The 15700-nt window shown below is 36.9% G+C and overlaps 6 protein-coding genes across 6 annotated transcripts; 4 read left to right on the top strand and 2 right to left on the bottom strand.

Annotated features, from left to right (window-relative positions):
- Positions 1 to 752: 752 nt before the first annotated feature.
- GCK72_024420 (uncharacterized protein) lies at positions 753 to 1694 on the top strand (the record flags this gene model as incomplete). The annotated part of the gene is made up of 3 exons (XM_053735877.1): positions 753 to 769; positions 818 to 1241; positions 1488 to 1694. 3 exons carry the CDS (start codon positions 753 to 755, stop codon positions 1692 to 1694), a joined length of 648 nt encoding a protein of 215 aa, XP_053579443.1.
- Positions 1695 to 2627: 933 nt separating this feature from the next.
- On the bottom strand, positions 2628 to 3264 carry GCK72_024419 (uncharacterized protein; the record flags this gene model as incomplete). The annotated part of the gene is made up of 3 exons (XM_053735876.1): positions 2628 to 2888; positions 2938 to 3090; positions 3139 to 3264. 3 exons carry the CDS (start codon positions 3262 to 3264, stop codon positions 2628 to 2630), a joined length of 540 nt encoding a protein of 179 aa, XP_053579442.1.
- A 991-nt stretch (positions 3265 to 4255) lies between these two features.
- Positions 4256 to 6523, top strand: GCK72_024418 (uncharacterized protein; the record flags this gene model as incomplete). The annotated part of the gene is made up of 12 exons (XM_003117751.2): positions 4256 to 4387; positions 4432 to 4607; positions 4656 to 4759; positions 4809 to 4942; positions 4992 to 5102; positions 5146 to 5280; positions 5330 to 5472; positions 5532 to 5596; positions 5642 to 5819; positions 5910 to 6120; positions 6169 to 6397; positions 6444 to 6523. The coding sequence occupies 12 exons, from the start codon at positions 4256 to 4258 to the stop codon at positions 6521 to 6523; spliced, it is 1698 nt and encodes a 565-aa protein (XP_003117799.2).
- An 820-nt stretch (positions 6524 to 7343) lies between these two features.
- GCK72_024417 (uncharacterized protein) lies at positions 7344 to 7947 on the top strand (the record flags this gene model as incomplete). The annotated part of the gene is made up of 2 exons (XM_053735875.1): positions 7344 to 7589; positions 7822 to 7947. 2 exons carry the CDS (start codon positions 7344 to 7346, stop codon positions 7945 to 7947), a joined length of 372 nt encoding a protein of 123 aa, XP_053579441.1.
- A 27-nt stretch (positions 7948 to 7974) lies between these two features.
- GCK72_024416 (uncharacterized protein) lies at positions 7975 to 8939 on the top strand (the record flags this gene model as incomplete). The annotated part of the gene is made up of 6 exons (XM_053735874.1): positions 7975 to 8138; positions 8184 to 8293; positions 8341 to 8520; positions 8566 to 8670; positions 8724 to 8856; positions 8903 to 8939. The coding sequence occupies 6 exons, from the start codon at positions 7975 to 7977 to the stop codon at positions 8937 to 8939; spliced, it is 729 nt and encodes a 242-aa protein (XP_053579440.1).
- Positions 8940 to 9183: 244 nt separating this feature from the next.
- On the bottom strand, positions 9184 to 14313 carry GCK72_024415 (uncharacterized protein; the record flags this gene model as incomplete). The annotated part of the gene is made up of 15 exons (XM_053735873.1): positions 9184 to 9233; positions 9284 to 9347; positions 9393 to 9537; positions 9587 to 9822; positions 9871 to 10176; positions 10228 to 10409; positions 10609 to 10717; positions 10763 to 10961; positions 11009 to 11080; positions 11256 to 11334; positions 12110 to 12238; positions 12522 to 12660; positions 13149 to 13310; positions 13765 to 13841; positions 14178 to 14313. The coding sequence occupies 15 exons, from the start codon at positions 14311 to 14313 to the stop codon at positions 9184 to 9186; spliced, it is 2085 nt and encodes a 694-aa protein (XP_053579439.1).
- Positions 14314 to 15700: the final 1387 nt, after the last annotated feature.

Genomic DNA, 15700 nt, shown 5'->3' with positions numbered 1-15700 from the left:
AAACCATATCTATAAATACTGATCTCTGCAAATTTCTGTGCAATGTGACATTTGAAACGTCAGCAAGCAGACATATTTACCTGAGTACGGTTGATCAAGAAGATGCTGATGCAGATCCGTTCCAAATCATAGCGACCGAGATAGCCATCATTGTAGGCCACTGTTTAACCTCCTGCTAGCATAAATTCAGTTCCGGTACAAATTAGAGAATAATTTTCGATAACTGAACATACACAGTCGTGTCCTGAATATAAGAATCTACGACAATAACACAAAAGTCGAAACATTTGCAGGTTTGCTGTGTTTTCGAATGGTCCTTGTCTGTTTTCCCCGTAAAATTAAAATTAGGGAAAACAATTCAAGAAGTGGAATTAGAACAACGGAGAACCGCCAAAATAAAGATGAATTTCAACAACTAAACCGGAATAAGTACGCGTTTTTAGCTCTATTCCAGTTTAGGCGTCCTTTAAAAAGATAAACGTCCTTTGAAACACTTGACCGCCCTTTCAAGTCCGAATTTTTTTCCGAACACAAAGACGCCCTTTCAAATGATTAAAAATCCCAAAAAAAAATATTCAGACGTACCAAAAACTGTTACATTCGGGATTTTGATTGACGTTTGGATACTTTATGGTACGTCTTCACGTTCATGTGTACACTTCACAAGCACTAATGCGTACACGTGCGAAAATATAGAATAGACTCCAAATTATGTGTAATTCACAAAACTTTTCTTTCAGAAATCCGAACCTATGGCAGGCTGTTCAACGTATGTAAATGACTCATGACTCTGACCTATATTAGACCCAAATGTCAGATTGACTGCTAAATATTTAAAGCAAATCGTTGATGCAAGGGACACAATGATCAATCGGGTGCATATTCATTGGTGCTCGCAGACAGTGGGAATTGAAGTTCACGAGGTCACAAAGGAAAAACCGGAAACATTCTCATTCAACGTTTCCGTGATTCCTGGGGTGAATCATATTGACAACGCTGTGAAGAAATTTGAAAAAATAATCAGTAAACCCAACAACAAAATCAATCATCTGAAAATTGACTGGGTGCACAGTGAAGAAAATCGAGCAAGTTATGACGAACTGTTAAAATCATTGGCAGTCTCCTTAGCTGATTTTGTTGAAAAAGTGCATGTTGAAGAACTGACAATCGATGTTATTGTTGTGGAACATCTGGAGTATCTTCTACGCTCCCTAAAGCCGGACATTTTGAAAAGACTGTTTGTGAGCGGGCCTCTGATGTATGATGATGATAAGTTCGACTTTTCTAACATTGTAATTCTACCTCAGTGGAAACATCTCTCATCATTCTCTTGTTTTTTTTTGTGAGCTGATTTGCCCCATACATCATCTCCGTCATATTCCACACTTAAGAATCAAAATGGCTAGCACTTCTCCAATAGATATTAAGGCTTATAGAGATGTTTGTCTTTCTGCCTCTTTTTTTAATCATATAGCTTTTGGTTTCAGGCACTTCTCGCCTCTCAGCAAAGAATAGATCATGAGATTACAATCAGCCACGACATGGAAAACACAAAACAGATGCTGGAGCCATACATTGATTGTAGCAGATTGACAACATGTCGTGGATACTACATCCGATCAAATGAAAAAAGATTGACATTCGAGCTTACTCCTAATTATATAATTTTCAGTACTATTTTTCAAAATTCTTAATCTAACACCAACTTTATGATTGTCGGTGAATTGGTTTTGGTTACTGGCGTAAATACTGAAAAATATTCGATATTTCCAATCAATAAACACATTCTTATAAAAGATTCGAAAATGAAAATTGATCGTGATTATAGAACAATTTATTTAGTTATAAAAAATCGGCTCTATTCCAATTCAGACGTCTTTTAAATTATGAAAACGTCCTTTGAGGTTCCAAGGTACTCAGAAATTATAAGACGTCCCAAACGATGTTCACACGTCTCAAAAACTAAAAAAAAAAAACCAAGAGCTTGGGCTGCCATTGTTCTTAGACTCGGCACCCAGGGAGAAGAGCGTACCTCAAAACAAAATCATCCAGGAGCTTATTCAAAATTTTGGGAGAAATTGTGAACAAGTTTCTGATTGTCTCTGTTTTGAAAAATTTGCTATTTCCAGGGTGCTGAGTTCAAAAAAATGCCAAAGCAAGCTCTGTGGTGTTTTTGTTTATAGGTTATCACTACTTCCCTCTCAGAGTAAACTCCTTCTTTTTTAGTGATCAGGAAGTCTAAGTATTTTATAGGACGTGTAAGTGTTTTAATGGTCATTTTCGTTTTTAGGAGGTTCGAGTGTAGAATTATTCAATTTATCAAGCAAATTATAATGTAACGATTGATTGTCTATGAAAGTTTTTTTGTCAGAGTATTTTAAATTACTATGATTAAACAGCCTTGCTGGAGAGTGAAGAAGTGTAATCTGTATTTTCATCTAAGCTAAGCAATGTGCTAAATTGTAAATAGCCTGTCTGTAGACAGGTGGAAATCTCAAATTTACACATGAAATCATAAAGAATAACACTGTAAAAAACTGAAAAAAAAATTTAATCTTGTCACTGCTTTAGCTGAACGATGTTGGAAATATTCATCTTTGTTGAAAACAACAATCGAGTAAAAGACATTAAACATCGATGCGGAGTTTCAAAAGCTGAATGGCGTCCGAAACTTCGTAAATCCAAGTTTTGAGTACTAGTTCTCGGCGTTGGAAATCTTGAAGTTTATTTTGTTGCATGTTTTCGATTTCACCACGAATCATGAAGAGTCTACCGTATCCTATTTCAACGATTTCAGCTTCTCCATTTGTACCGTTTTCACCCCAACCGTTTCTCACGAAGTAAGTTTTCCACATGTTTGCAAGAGAAAAGGTGAAGCTGATCAAATCCTGAAATGTTCAAATGTGATGAAATCCAAACAAAAAATACAAAAATTACTTCACAAAGGTAATTTTTTAGCAGTGGGATGCAGTTATAGCACGACTGCAAAAGGTTGAATGTTGCAATCATTTTTCCAGATTCGGCACTCATCTCTTCATAAGTTCCATCACATTGAATCCATTTACCACGGTGATCAGGATCAGGTTTGATCTGGAAAATTACAATAAATAGTTTAATAGTTGTAAAAGTTATACTCACCAATTTTTCACCGGTTTTGAAGCTTTCAGCTGCATTCTCAATCGGGGTATCATTAATGAGAATCTTGGGAACATCAGATACGCCCTTTGATGGAGATTTTTCAAGTTTGGAAAAATAGCCGCCCATTTAACAAGATGAAAATGAAGAAATGAACTAAATTTGGAGATCTCTCCTATTTATACTGTTGGAGACTGTCACAATAGATTCTTCAGGGAGCCTACTGTAGACGTCGCTGAGTGCTTTCTCCCAAATCCATCGAAAACAATTCAGTGAAAAACACAAAGTGCGACAGATTTTTTTGAAAATACTGTCTTTACCCGTCTTCAAAACACAGTGGGAATAATAAGGCATACTGTATTCCGTCGTTGAATAACAGCCAGACGGGTCCAGTCATCTTTTGCGTGGAGAATAATAAGAGAATACGGACATGTTTTTGTGCATATGAGGGGTGTTCAAGCGTCAGTCATGATAGAGGATAGCCGTGACTATGATTTTGAAAGATTTCGATGGTGATATATCACTCCCGATTTCTCCAAAATGTTTCATCCAGAAGTAAACAAGTATTTACGCTAATTGCAAAGTGTGATAAACTCAGAACTCGGTTCAAGCCTTAGATTGATTTAATTTCTGGATAGTCATAAAGTAAAAAGCTGTTTCGACTACAAAAGTGAAGATCCTTTGTTTTTTTTAGTATTGTCAAGGGTGTTAGTGTCCCTCAGTGTTGTGTTTTGTGGTAAACATCATAACATTAGAAGCCTGAAAAGTATTTGAAACCCGTTGTTTGTTCATTATTCACAACTTTCCAATTTGTGATCGAAGAAAAAATGTGAGCGCCCGGCGTGATTCCGGCATTTCTCTCTTTCTTTCTCTCTTTCCAATCAGCACCGTCCCAGTTGGCAATTGATAGAGGAAACCAACGCGAGCGTAGCCTTATCTGTTGTTCGGTCAGAAACTGCAGTCTATCGACTGACTATTAACTCTTTTCTCGCGAGCATATAGATAACCTGCCGGTTGGAAGAAATTTGCTCTCACCTTGTCGTTTTCTGTTTTATAGTCTGTAACTCAAACATTTTCAAACTTCCGAATAACCGAATTCTTTTCAGATTAACTGGGTAAAATGACCAGCAGAACATGCATCTGTCGGGTAACTGCTGGTATTCTGTTTTTGATCGGTGCCCTTCTCCTAGTTGCTGGTCTCGTCATTGTTCTCGGAGTGTTCCCGAATATTGTCAACAATCAAATTAATGACGTATGAAATTCCACATTTTCATCCACATGGTAATTTGTTTATAGGGAAAAGTATTAGGACTGAATGATGACGGAACACTGAACTCATTTGCCGATAGTTGGGTAAACTCAAAATATGTTTCAACAATGCAATATTGGGTGTACGATTACACAAACACTATTGGTATCATGAACAGAGCCCTATACCCGGATGTTAGAGAAAAGGGACCATACGCATATGAGTGAGTTTCATTTTCTAACAATTTCGCCCACGATTTAGACATTCTCAGTGAAATCATCACTATGGACCATGTGAATTTTACGGATAATGGAAATTTCATGGAGTTCCGGCAAGTTCAAACCTTCGTGTTCAATCCCAACAAGTCTTGCCCAGGTGAAACAGTTAATTGTTTGTTTGCAGTGGTAATACAACAATTTTTTAGGGTGTGACCCGTACAAAGATAAAGTTTTGATTCCTGATATGGGATTCCAAGTAGGAATTGACACGCTTGACTCAACTATTGAGGCTCTATTAAAGAATCCGATAGCTGTTCAGATTTGTCAACTTATCATGACAGTCAGTTCTTCTTTTTCAAAAAAATAAAATATCACATTTTTTATTTCAGAAGAGAAATGCTCCAGATCCAGCGCAGTCCTGTAAAAATCTTGCGGCTTTGATCGAAGGAGAAATCGGAACACTTATTAGTCTGTTCAACGTTGGACCGTTCGTAACTGTGGTATTGAATCTGACCTGTTTTCATTAAACAATAACATTTTTAGACCGTTGATCAATTATTGTTCTCCGGCTACAAGACTCCATTTGTTGACAAATTTGTGAATCAGGCGTTGGCTATGCTTCACTTCCTTTTTGGAACACCACCCAACCCGATTCCAAACCCTCCGATTCAACTAAATGTGAGAAATTAGAGGAAAAAATATGAACACCACGAAAATATCATTTCAGCCACTTAATGGTACCAGTGACATTATAAACACTGTACTAACAGGGAAATCAGATCCTCTCCTTGCTGGATACATGACGTCGTTTAGAAGTATTTCAAATGATTCAATGTTCAATAGTGTTGGAAGCACCCTCCCTCCAATGTGGTTGGTATTTACCGTTATCTAATCAAAATAAAAAATCCTAAATTGCTTGAAATAAACAGGTGGCCATTTGCTAACAAAACATACTGCAAAGACCCAATATCTGCTCTGACTATTGTGGGAACAAGTGAGTGAAGGGAATTTCACAGAGCTGTATCAGTTTTTATTTCAGATGGAGATTTCTTCAAAAACTTTGTCAAGAAGACGGATGTTCTACCAGCATTTGTATCAGATGTCTGCAGAACAATACATTTCAAATTTGATCGTGAGGTTACCGTAAAAGGATTCACTGGATATCGCTTCATCATGCCACCAACTCAATTCGACTATAGTTTGGACGAAAATTGCGGGTGAGAAAACAATATTTGTTGCGTAGATCAGTTGTTTGAGCAAAAGATCTGGTCAAATTTGTTTCACAAAAAATGTGTCTTGTTTTGCAGATTCTGTATTCCACTGAAGTATGGAGCATATGAGTATCCACCACATAGTGCTTGTCTTCCGAGTGGTTTGTTGGATATCAGCGGATGTACTGGTGGCCCAATTATTATGTCAAAACCGCACTTCTATCAAGCCGATAAAATGGTTTCAAGATTTGTACCAAGGTTCAAACCAACTTATGATAATGATGAAACTATGTTGGATATTGAGCCGGTATGCTTTATATTCAACTGATCACAGATCGAGAATACAATGTTTCAGAACACCGGAACAGTACTTCAAGCACAGAAACGTCTTCAAATCAATATGTTAGTGAATCAATACAAACACGTTAGGTCTTTTTCTGTTATGAGACCGGGAGCATATCCATTGGCTTGGGTTAACGAGTCCTTCTACATGGACCAGAACACTATTGATCAGCTGAATTCTCAACTTTTCGGACCTGTTAGCACTGTGCACACGATTTGCTGGGTTGCAGTTGGAGTTGGAAGTAAGTGTTAACAATTCTTTGTTTCGAATTTGTTGTAACATTGCAGGTGGTCTCATCGCTCTGTCAATTGTCATGGTTGTTGTATCATTCTGCTGTTTCCAAGACGAACATCACAAAGTTTCATAATTCATTTCAGTTCCCAATTCTAGTATTTTATCATTTTCTTTTTCCACGCTATAATGAAAATTCTTCAAATTTTACGACAATACTATGGTTTCTGCTCTCGGTGCTTAGTAGGTTGTTGGTCAGCGGCACGGAAGAAATACAAAAAAAAACGGCGCGAGTTGGACAGAAGCATGATGTGTATCAGTGTATTGTTTGAAGACGCAAAGACAATGCTCATAGACGATGCACACAATGCTTGTTCGGTATTCCGGACGAGCTAATGCGGTCGCCGGTAGGACAAAGAGAGGCCGACAGAAAGCTTTAACCTTAGAAAAGTGGCACAGCCCCTCTTTTGCCGCCTGTGATTACGTTGGTTGCCATTCACTATTCTCTCTTTAACGAACAACTTTTCGACCGGACTTCTTTTCCGGATAATTATTTATTATGACACCTTCATTCTATCTACTTTCTGTTTGCATTAGTTTTGTGAGCTGTAGAACGATTCAGGTAATAAAAATGTTCATGTTATCATTATATCATATAGTTATCACTATCGTTGCATTTGATAGTGCCAAGTGTCAAACAATTTGAATCTTGGAAATATGTAGTCGCCCCCGTGGGTAACCTGAAAACAAAATGAAATCTTTTCAGTTCTACATTGAGCCAGCACAAAAACAAAATCCAACGTACGTGCAGCAATTAGTAGAAGGAAGTCTTAAAAGAGTTCAGCATGTGAGTCAAACCAAAATTAGAAGCTTGTTAGATATACATCCCTCTTCTTTCTTTCTTCCCTAATCGATGTTTTCCGTTTGAGGGTATGAACTTGACAGCGTCGGTCAGCATGGTATATGATGGTGGCCATTACATTGTTGTTGATTCACCCTCCGCAACGGATGTGCATTCAAAAGAGCTCATGTTAAAAGGCATCGCATCGAGAAACATCGCTCCGGGAGAAATACAATACGTGGTGACTACTCATGGTCATCCTGATCATTTTGGACAAGGAAATTTCTTCCCGAACGCAAGACACTTTTTTGGAAGTTATGAGTATTCGGACACTAATTTCATCTCCACAGAACTTCACACGGTTAGTAAGAAACAGTAATTCGGTGAAACAATCAAATTCGATTTTCCTATTAGTAGGCGTTGATCCTATTATGCTAATAATAAAATACGGAAACTATGGATTTTTATTAGTGTTAATTCAGTTGTGCAAACAAAGTTGTCCATTGTAAACTGTCAAATTCGAATAACTGTGAACATCAGGGGTCTCAAAAATCAGTTATGACATGAAATTCTCCAAATTCTGAACTTTTCAGAAGGATATTATGCAACTGACTGCGAACGTTCAGCTCTGGAACACCCCTGGCCACACAGCCCAGGATGTGACGGTCATGGTCCACAATGTCTCGTGTTGCGGAATAATTGCAGTTGCTGGTAAATAAATCTCACTCTTTTTCTTTTGCAAACAAATGATGTGTTTTTCATGTGACCTGTTCTACAACGAAGAGGACGCCAACGAGGCTGCAGGTATCTGGTTTCAAGAAGCATGGAACCCAATTATTGGAAAAATTAGTCGAAACAAAGTGATCTGTTATGCGGATTATGTGATTCCTGGTCATGGGAAACTTTTCCGGTATAAAGTACATATCCTCTCATCAAACTAAAGAGAAATTTCCAGAATTACTCAAGATATGAAAACTGCTGCGGACTGTTTCACTAAATATGAAACTAATTCAGAGGGTCAAACTATAGAGAGCCTTCCTCAATTCGAAAACACTCTCGAGCAAGGTTGCGCACAAGTTAGTTGGTAGTTATCATAATTGTAATTCTTCCAGTGATTCGTAAGCCAGCGGAGACGTTGTTTTCCTCTGCCAACTCACTGTCGTCCAACTATGTCCGGGATCCAACACCAACAACAGTGACAACCACACAAACCACACCAACCACTTCTGCTTCTTCATCGGAATCTGATGCTACGACAACATCGATGTTCTACACAGTAGATTTAACAGCTGGTAATTGTTCAAATATGAACATTAATTTATGAGAATATCTTTCAGAAACACCATCAACATCTGAAACCGAGCTCATTTTTGACACCCAAGAAAATCTACCGCCACTTGGTATGAAAATCAAGAAAAATGCAAACTACATCGAACTTCCAGGTAGAAAACATGAGAGATTTTCCAAAATACATGGATCTTTTCAGACTTTTCAGGTGACATCCATCCGATGGTTCAAAACTTCGCAAAGAGAGTGTCGGATGTGTTGAAACAACCACAAAATGAAGCAGAAGTCGCAAAAATGATGCCACATTTCAAAAAATGGCAAACAACCCTCACGAAGCTGTGGTAATTGTTTAGAAGTTGTTAAACTTCACAAAAACAATGTTTTCAGGAATCAGTACTTGAGTGCAAGCCCAACCAAAATGTGAAGAAACGTGTTCAAACTTAATTTATATTCATTTAAATTTTCTGTTTCATCTTTTTACACAATAAACAAAAATACACGAAATGTTTTGTTTTCAATCGGGACTGACTTTTGGAAAATAGGAAAAAAAATACAATGTGAAATGGGTGTGGAAGAATGTGTTGATATTAGGGTTAGAGCAAAATATATTGATGAAAGATAACGTGACCGAAGAAACAAAAGTTAGGAAAAAAGACACTGATTAGTAGTTACGAGCGACTGTCGTGGCGCTCAGATGGTACCGGAGAGGAGGTAAGACCTTGAAAACCATTGATAGAAAATTAGAAGCTAAAAGTTTGTACTATGTACCTTGGAGTTGAGGAACATTTGGAGAAGAATGATGATAATGATTACGGACACTCTGTTGTAAAACCTGAAACAACTGTATATCAGTCATTACAGAGTTCCGCTTTCCTACCTCAATTTGCATTCTCATTTCCTCTTGAACATTCAGTAATCTCTGCATAGAAGTGTGCATATCAGTAACAAGACGAGTCATTTGAGGGTTGTTCTGACTGTTGTTCTCGGAAAATTCTCGCATTTCACTTTTAACAGCTCGGAACCTGAGAAACGTCTTATCAGAAATAGTTTATAGCTTAATTTGCTCCTCACTTGTGAATTGCTTTCAAAAACTTTCTCTGATAGGTTCGAAGTCGTCGATTACCGCCTTCCCCTCCTTGAAGACATTTGTGAATGTGCCATGTGTGTTGTAGAACCCGTGCGGCAGCTTCCTTGTGCTCCCTCGCTAATTTGCTGTCGTACATGAAGTTGTTCACATTACGTTGGCCTTGAGAAAGCAGGATATTCCGAGAAATGACCGCAATAAGAATCGAGGAAATCACAGCTCCCTAAATATAAAATTTGAGATTAGTGGAAACAGAAACAATTCCTCCTACCACAACTCCAACAAAAATCGCAATAAACCTTCCAGCATTAGTTTGTGGCACAATGTCACCATACCCATTCAGCATAAATGTGATTGCAATGAACCAAAGAGAGTTCGAGTACAATATTGATTGAGGGTTCTTCCCGGAAAATCCATATCTCTCACATTGTACAAACATCCAGGACATGATGATCCAGAAGATAAAAGTAAACGAGGTCAGAAACAAAACTGGTTGTTGGTCGAGAGAAGTTTTGATTACAAACGAAAAGTTGACTTGAATTCTGTTCAATGCTGCAAGAGTTCTCGTTGATGCATCCTGAAAATATTGTTGGCATTAGATTTGTTTCCGTGTATGAAAGATTCAAACCTGGAATTGTTTGCTATGCAGAACCATGAATCTTGCAAACAAATAAGATCGACAAAGCATGAAACAGGACAGAATAACATCCACTGGAAGTTCTACACTCCGAGTTGACACTGTTCGCCCTTCAGTTGTACCATCTTTGTGTAACGATGGTTCGATAAATGTCCATTTCATATCACCACTCCCTGTAATCAGCTTATTCATTAAAACAATTTTTCTAGGGGACAAGAGTTCGTTCTAACACATGAATCACTAATTCTCTATTTTTAAATATATTTATTCATTCAAAAAACTAGATTTTGTATTTTAAAAATTCACGATTTGTACTAGTAACGTAACATTGTTCTTGATCTTTTTGATCTACTACTTGTATTCTGCACTTACCAGGTAACGGACAGATAGCACAACAAATGAACTCAATGCAAAATTGAATGATACGTTCTGTTGTCACCACTACTCTCCAATCATCAGCTCCACAATCTACCAGTTCGAGCTAAAAATATGTTTTAGAGTTAATACATTTCCATTTATCTCCTACCACAATATCATTTAAATGATATAGGATGATGTGATATAGAAGAACAATTGTAGAACAAGTGACACCGACTCGAAGGGATTGAGAGATCCAATGTGCTTTCGAAACACCATAAATCCTTTCAGCAGTAATTTCTGATTCAACCAGCATTAGTATGACACCAAAAAGAGCCAAGTAAAGTGACCTATCCGTGATTCGAACTCTGAAAAAGAACGATTTGGAAAAAACTTGCTGCTTTCAAAAGTTTACCGATTGGTCAGACGTTCCGATCGAACCCGATAAACCTGTTTGACAGCAATACTATCAATAGGGACTCCATATCTGTAACCAGAATAAACTTTAGTTGAGAAGCCGAGATTTACTTGGATATACATTCTTGTATGATCATTAGAAATGAGAAGGAAGTGTTTGCAGAACTCATGGGAAAATGGGAAAAAGAATGAGGAAATAGAGAAAAAAAAACAATACCAGAGATGGAAGTCATTTTCTAGTTTACCTGCTGTTATTTCGTTGAAAAGCGGAAGTTGTATTGTGTGACGTCACCGATCCATTGCTCTCACATTGTGTTACCATAGCTGAAATCAAATTTGGTTTTCGAATGACTTTTCTCTCAGTTTTAAGCTAATTCTCAGAGAACTTGTTACCTGACTGCGATATTTTTCGCTTCTTCCAAAAATCGGACTGCATGCGATGCTCATGTTTCATGGTGATAGCGGATTTTTGATAGAAAACGTTTCTTTTTCAAAAATTCGAAAGCTTCAGTTCAGTTGTTAATCGAAAAAATATGACTGCCTACTTCCCTTCCGGAAATTAAAACTGGTTTGCATGCATTCAGACAAAAGTGTAAATTGTATTTTCTCAATGATGTTAGTTTCAGTGTCAACCCAGACCCCCAACAATTCTAGTATGAATAATAGATGATAGCAATGAATAAGAATCATCACCTGATGTTTCATGATCAGAGTCCTTGATTAATGTAGTTGAGAGAATGACTGAGTTTGCACTTTTGATGAATTTCCAAAATTTCACTAATATTTTAGTGAAAAGAGTAGTTGTGACACCAAACAAATTGATCATAGAGAAAACAGAATGGAAACATTACACATGTGAAAGAAATCTCATTTGAAGGAAATCTCACACCCTCATTTGGTTTGGCAAGAAGCACACGTGTGAATTTGTGAAGAACATATTTTTTCTCAGAGCTGTTTGTTTGTGAGCTTATCCTAACACAATTCAATTTTTGTTCTTGATTTTTTTGTAACAGTTGAAAAAAGTTCAAGGAAAATTGGGGCTCAAACTTAAATTCCTAGAATTTCCAAATACAATACCTCGTTGTTAGATAAATCTTACTTTTCTCAAAAGAACATGATGTCTCCAGCAGATTCTGATTCACACTCGGTTTAATGTTATTGATCCGCAATTGGGAACCCGTGTCTTCCACCGTTATCACAGGACCATGATGTTGTGGGAGTACTCGAGCTGAAAAGTGATTCAATATTATGATGTTATATCTTTTGATCTAGGGATCATCAAGTTTTAATAAACTTACTTACAGCATTCAGTATTTTCATCTTCCTCAACCGAATTTTGATAACCTAGCATCTCATTCAAAAAAGTAGAATTCTATATGTACAGCTGACCATATTTTATACCAAATCTTTATTGTGGTCGTACATATTTCTCATTTGTTACTACCGTATCAAGTGCTTTTAAGTACAATTACATCCCTATTTTGTCTCATCTCCACCTGACTACTACTCACCGGAGTGTGAATCCAATGACTCCCGACTATAGTCGATCCTAGTGTACGCAGGCGGAAGGGAACCCAGCTTTTTCCGAGCAGAAAGAAGATTTTTGAATTGTTGTCGACTTCCGTTTAACCGGAGAAAATCAGCAGAAACCTGAAATCATATCATGATTTTTAAAAGTGCATGGATGTCAATGATTCGTAAATTAAAGTATGAAGCATCGCTTAAAAAAGAGCTTTCAAGCTACAATTCAAAAAATCAAAAACTAAAATCGCTAAGAAATAAGAGTATGAAAAAGCTGAGAATAATCAAATCGCATCTCAACTAATCTTGGGTCTCGAAAAAACAATGAGAGATCTGTACCTCATTTATCATTGAAAAGCGAAAAAAGCTTCAAACTACCGGATATAGGGAAACACATCAATCTCGAGTACACCTACAAAATCTCGAACATAATTTTTGCATTTTGAACAAAAATTACGAGATTTACAGATATACACCTACACATTGTTGTTGTAAATGCATGTAAAACAAAGTCAAGTCAATTTTACTTCCAAATATTTGAACGGAAATTGAGAACTTCGCACATAGTTCTCTAACTCAAGATATTAGGTTACCAGTGAAAAACAAAACGTTTGTACCTTAACAAGTCCATTAGATTCACTTGCTCCAAATGCTCCATGGTGTCCATAGGCACTGCTGAAATCGAAACTTTTTCCAGCATATCCATTGCTATCAAAAGATGGTCGAGGTGTTCGGTAGTCTTCTTGTTCCACTGATGGAGCGGATGCAATTGTGGGTCCCTGGAAAATTATTTTTATTGAAAGCTGAAAGTTTAAAAAAAAAGTACCGGAGACGAGCATACTAGTGAGTCTCGATGCATTGCTTTACGGCAGAGAACTCTTGTTTTCCAGGCGAGTTTTACCTCGAGAGCTAATATAATTTAGTTGAGATATGGTTAACCTGGTTAGTCTCACAATTAGTAAAACACCAGAAGTCGGTTCTGGTTTCTCAGCTCCGCCCATTCAAATCTACAGATTATTTTTCCTATTTTCGGCACATTTCTTCACTCTATTTTGACATCACCCGAATAACGCCATTTTGTCGTTTTCTGCTTCCGTGAAAAACAAAAAGCGACACTCAACACTCTATTTTTGGATTACTCAAATTTCGAAATTTGAATATTGAGGCGGAAGTGGTCAATCGTTTTTATAATCGTCAACAAAAAATTGAATCTTAAAATACGTTTGCACTTACAAGACTTCGATTCCTGTAACTCCGTCGCTTATCACTGAGAAATCGCCTTGCATGAAGAGTATCAGCTGCTTGAAGTGCTGAAAAAAATGACAAATTATTTAATTTTTGGTAGAATGACAAGCAATTTTGATAAATACTCTTTTTTCTGCGAAAATGCAAAATAATGAAATTCCTTGCGTAATCGTGATTTCTTAGAAAATGACTAAAGAACAAGGCAACATTTTTATGTTGCATAAATTAGTTTTTTTGATTTAATAAGTAAACAATTATGAAGAAACATATGGATTAGGAAAAAAAAGGATTTTTGATTTTTTAGTATACGAAAACAATTTTAGTGTAAAAATCTTGTTTTGTATTGCTTTTAACACAGTTCGAAAAAATTTGACCATATGTAAAATTCGAGTAAAACTCACTTCCGAGACTAGGCCGATGCTTTGTTACATTGCTGTACACCGTTGGAGTATGAGTATGAAGAGAGAAATATGGCTGTACAGTACACTTGTACGACACCTCCGGATGACAATGTAGTCGTGAATTAGGCCGTTCCATGTCTATGTCAGTGCTACCAGTGATAACATCAGAGAAGGAGAGATCCGGCTGAAAACGGAAAACACAAGACTTAGAGGGCGTGAGAAGAAAATGTGATCGGAGAGAGAAATATTAGGAGGTGTGCTGATAGCGAGGAATGAGGTTGAGTAGCTTTCACTCACTGATTCAGTGTTTTTCTTATATGTCTTTTTTTCATTCTCTTACTCTTTTTCTCGTATTTTGCCTCCTGATACAGCTGGTAATGTAAGAGGAGAGGAATGGAAAGAACAAAGCTCAAACAACAATGTACACGAGACAAAAACTAAAATTCAAGAAATTAGCTGGCAATGAGCCAGAACCAGAACAGGAATGAAATGGAAAAAAGAAAAGAAAATTTCTTTGGCGGAGACAAAAGTCCGAATCGAGTATGGACTTGAGAGTAGTGGCTGCTCAGTGTGAGATTTCTTTGGAAAGCAAGAAATGAGAATAGAAGGAAAAAAAGGGGAGAAGTGATCAAATTACGATTACCTCCATTTGCATAGTTGATAAGTCTATGCTTGAGCCGTGTCCTTTGTGTTGTTCTATCCCGATCACGTCTGAAATACGACAATTTTGTAGAAGATAATTTGAAAGTGTGAGTAGCAAGAAATACTTGGAACGAGTTATAAAATTAGGACGGCTGAAGGGGGTAAATAGGTTAACAATATGAAGGAACAATTTGTATTATTTTTAAGAACAAGGCTCTTCGTGTTTTCTGATAAGTCTGTAATACATTGGTCATACTATCATTGAAATTTTCAGGTCACACTTCATTAGGAAATATCAAAAATTTGAAAATGAAAAAAAACATCATCATGTCACATTCATGTGGAAAACGAACTTTTTTTTTTCATTTTGTTTGAAGGAACGCTTTTGTACTTGTCGAGAGACCAGTAATTCAATAAATGCATAGCTAACCATACATGTAACTATTGAAAAACAAAATGGAGCCTTCAGAATGAACTAGGTAGGAACCGAGTCAACAAATGGTAGGTACACACTCTGAAAGTAATTCAAAACTTGACGCTGCCCCCTACATCTCAAAAGCTTTTTTGTTCCCAAATAGCGTCACTCTCAAAAAGAAATTGGTACTCTTTTCAATAGAAAACGAAACACATGGACTTTGAATGAATCAGAAGTGTTTGAAAATCCAAAAATCCAAAACCACTCCTAGCTTTTTTTCTGAATGTTTCCGAAATGGGTGCAACTAAAATAAACGGCATCTACTGAGCAGAATGAAAACCGAAAATCATTGTGTTCTTTTAGAAAATGTAAGATGGGAAAGAAAAGAAAAAAGAATCAAATGGAGTGAAAACGAAAAAAAATAAAGGAAAGTGGAAACGTAGGATTTAAAAATTACAGCCTGAGA

Source organism: Caenorhabditis remanei, chromosome X (genome assembly GCF_010183535.1).
Source record: "Caenorhabditis remanei strain PX506 chromosome X, whole genome shotgun sequence".
NCBI classification, from domain to species: domain Eukaryota; kingdom Metazoa; phylum Nematoda; class Chromadorea; order Rhabditida; family Rhabditidae; genus Caenorhabditis; species Caenorhabditis remanei.
Note: the sequence above shows the minus strand (reverse complement) of the source record. Positions and strands in the feature narration are given on the sequence as shown.